Source organism: Phalaenopsis equestris, unplaced genomic scaffold (assembly GCF_001263595.1).
Source record: "Phalaenopsis equestris unplaced genomic scaffold, ASM126359v1 Scaffold000029, whole genome shotgun sequence".
NCBI lineage: Eukaryota > Viridiplantae > Streptophyta > Magnoliopsida > Asparagales > Orchidaceae > Phalaenopsis > Phalaenopsis equestris.
Genome location: NW_018164471.1, coordinates 89,022 through 91,342, shown reverse-complemented (window position 1 = coordinate 91,342; position 2,321 = coordinate 89,022). Strand labels below are relative to the sequence as shown.

The window sequence follows — 2,321 nt, the reverse complement described above, 5'->3', positions numbered from 1 at the left end:
GGAACGAGACATTACACTACCTTTTTCGTATGAAATTTGGATTGGCACGACCCATCAAGAATATTGGCAGAAGGTGGAAATTGAGGGGCACTCACCCTATTGTTCCCATGTCGTAAGTTTGGGCATACTTTTTCTCATTGTTATTGTTTACATCTTCATGTGAAGCAAGGTGTTGATTGACCACCACAAGTCCCAAGTAACACCATTATTGACATCTCAGATGATAGAGATAAATTTGGTTTGGACATCAAGCATAATGTTGATATCCTAATCACCAACGTTGTTTCAACTGATGAAGAGAATCATCCTAAAACTCCATCTGAAACTGAGTTGCATGGTGTTATGGAGATCGAGGTTGATGATCTTACTACAGGTGTTACTCCTCATAATTTAGGGTCTGTTTGGCGCAGCTGTGGATTATTTATAATCTGCTGATAAGCAGATTATTTTGATAATCTGATAATCTGTAGATTATCAGAATAATTTGGCTTGCTGTTTGGGCCAGCTTATTGAAGCTAGCTTATTGGTGGTTAAATGACATTACTGCCCCTATGTGATAAAACTGTTTGGGGCAGCTTATTTAGAATAACTTATTCGTAGAAAAGAAACATATGTTGCAGAAACATACGATAATGATAGACAAGTTCTAAAAGATAACATACAGTTCTCACATCTTAACGAGTACCAGTAGAACTGAAAAAAGTACAAATACAAGTACAACAACAAGGAGAAATATTAAAATATTTAACTTCAGACTCTGGCTACATCGGTCTTCAACTGCACAGTCAGCCTGAGAAAACATCGGATTCACATGACTGCTGGCATAATTACTGGCGGTGTAATATGTGGGACTATCAGCCCACCTGAAGAAACCGCAACGAGCTGAAACACCTCTGGATAATTACTGGCGGTGTAATTTGTGGGACTATCAGCCCACCTGAAGAAACCGCAACGAGCTGTAACACCTCTGGCACAACCATAGAACTGCCTCCCAAAGCTACGCTCCTTACGTGACGTTAGCAACGGAGACGGTAGTCCACAATAACACAAAATCTCTCTGTCCATACCTGATATCCTGGAAGTCATGTTTGTTTAACTGCGACGAAAACAAAAGAATCAATGTCCGTTTAAGGTGTTTTAAAAGTAACCAAAATTAAATACATTTGAATATCAACCTATAACTTTATTAAAGTCAAACTTGGTAGATCAACAGCCACAAATAGCATCTGTAATAGACTCCCTTAAAGCAATCATATCAGCCAAACCTTCACCCTCCTGATCTCCAAAATCATTAGAGTCTACATCATCCTCAGGTAATGAACTACCAGCCACAATTTCAGGAGTTTGATCGAAGACATTCAGTTCGTCGTTGTCAGCCATACTAAAATCTGTATCTAATCGTGAGGCATGTCTTCGGATGAAGTTATGTAGTGCCATTGTTGCAACCACAATATGCACCTGCTTTTGGAAAGGATACGACGGCATATCGCGTAGGATGACCCATTTCTTCTTCCAAACCCCAAATGTTCTTTCAATTACCCCGCGTAAAGATGAGTGACGTTTATTAAACATTTCCTTTCTACCACGGATGGTGCCACTCGCTCTCGCAAAATCAGGAAGATGATATCTTGTGTCAGGATAAGGCTTCAGGTATCCCCTTTGCATAGGATACCCGGCATCAACCAAATAGTATTTTCCTAATAAGAAAAACACTGTTAAGTAAAAAGATTAAATGCTGAAATTAACAAATTACAAGTCAACACTAACCTGATGGGGGGTGAGGAAAACATTGCGATCTATTCCGAGTGGCAAATGAGAAAATCCGACTGTCATGTGCACTCCCTTCCCATCCCGCCACTACAAAAGTAAAGCACATGTTGAAGTCGCATACAACCATGACATTCTGAGTTGTCAAACCACTCCGACCGATGTATGCAACCTTCTCGTGGTTGGGTATTCGGGCATCAACGTGTGTACCGTTAATTGCACCAATACAATTATGTTGAATTGTTTATCAGATAGTAATTATATTATGAATCGTATGACAAGTTATAAAATAAAACTACCCGCAGTTACCTTGAAAAATGGCATGTATTGAGGATCGTTGGCAATCTGTAATGGAGTGGTTGCAAATGATGGATCCTCCAGTTTAATTATTTTAGTTGCTAAGCTAAGAGGTGCCTTTATGCCTTTAGAAAAGTAACGACTTATTGTTTCAGAAGAATGTTGAAATCTTTCCATAGCTCCTCTAATTGATTCATTCTGTGATAGAATGTACAATGTTATAGCCAACACCTCCCTACACGTCGTTCTGGAAGAAC

The 2,321-nt window shown here is 39.4% G+C and overlaps 1 protein-coding gene across 2 annotated transcripts; it reads right to left on the bottom strand.

Moving 5' to 3' along the window:
* Positions 1-521: 521 nt before the first annotated feature.
* Positions 522-2,064, bottom strand: LOC110018635. Of its 2 annotated transcripts, XR_002293368.1 has the most exons (4): positions 1,768-2,064; positions 1,176-1,697; positions 966-1,096; positions 522-891 (listed from the first exon to the last, which is right to left on the bottom strand). XR_002293368.1 is itself a non-coding variant. In XM_020716000.1 (3 exons), exons 1-2 carry the CDS (start codon positions 1,895-1,897, stop codon positions 1,207-1,209), a joined length of 621 nt encoding a protein of 206 aa, XP_020571659.1. In that variant the 5' UTR covers positions 1,898-2,064; the 3' UTR covers positions 919-1,096; positions 1,176-1,206. The 2 variants fall into 2 exon arrangements, 1 of the variants encoding a protein (XP_020571659.1); XM_020716000.1 differs by lacking the exon at positions 522-891 and having other exon boundaries at positions 919-1,096.
* Between the last annotated feature and the right edge of the window lie 257 nt (positions 2,065-2,321).

Bases quoted from the DNA above. Each gene is read 5' to 3' on its own strand.
- LOC110018635 (XM_020716000.1), bottom strand. From the start codon at position 1,897: ATGGTTGTATGCGACTTCAACATGTGCTTTACTTTTGTAGTGGCGGGA. The intron at 1,698-1,767 runs GTTAGTGTTGAC...TTTTCTTATTAG, and splicing joins TTTTCCTCACCCCCCATCAG to GAAAATACTATTTGGTTGAT.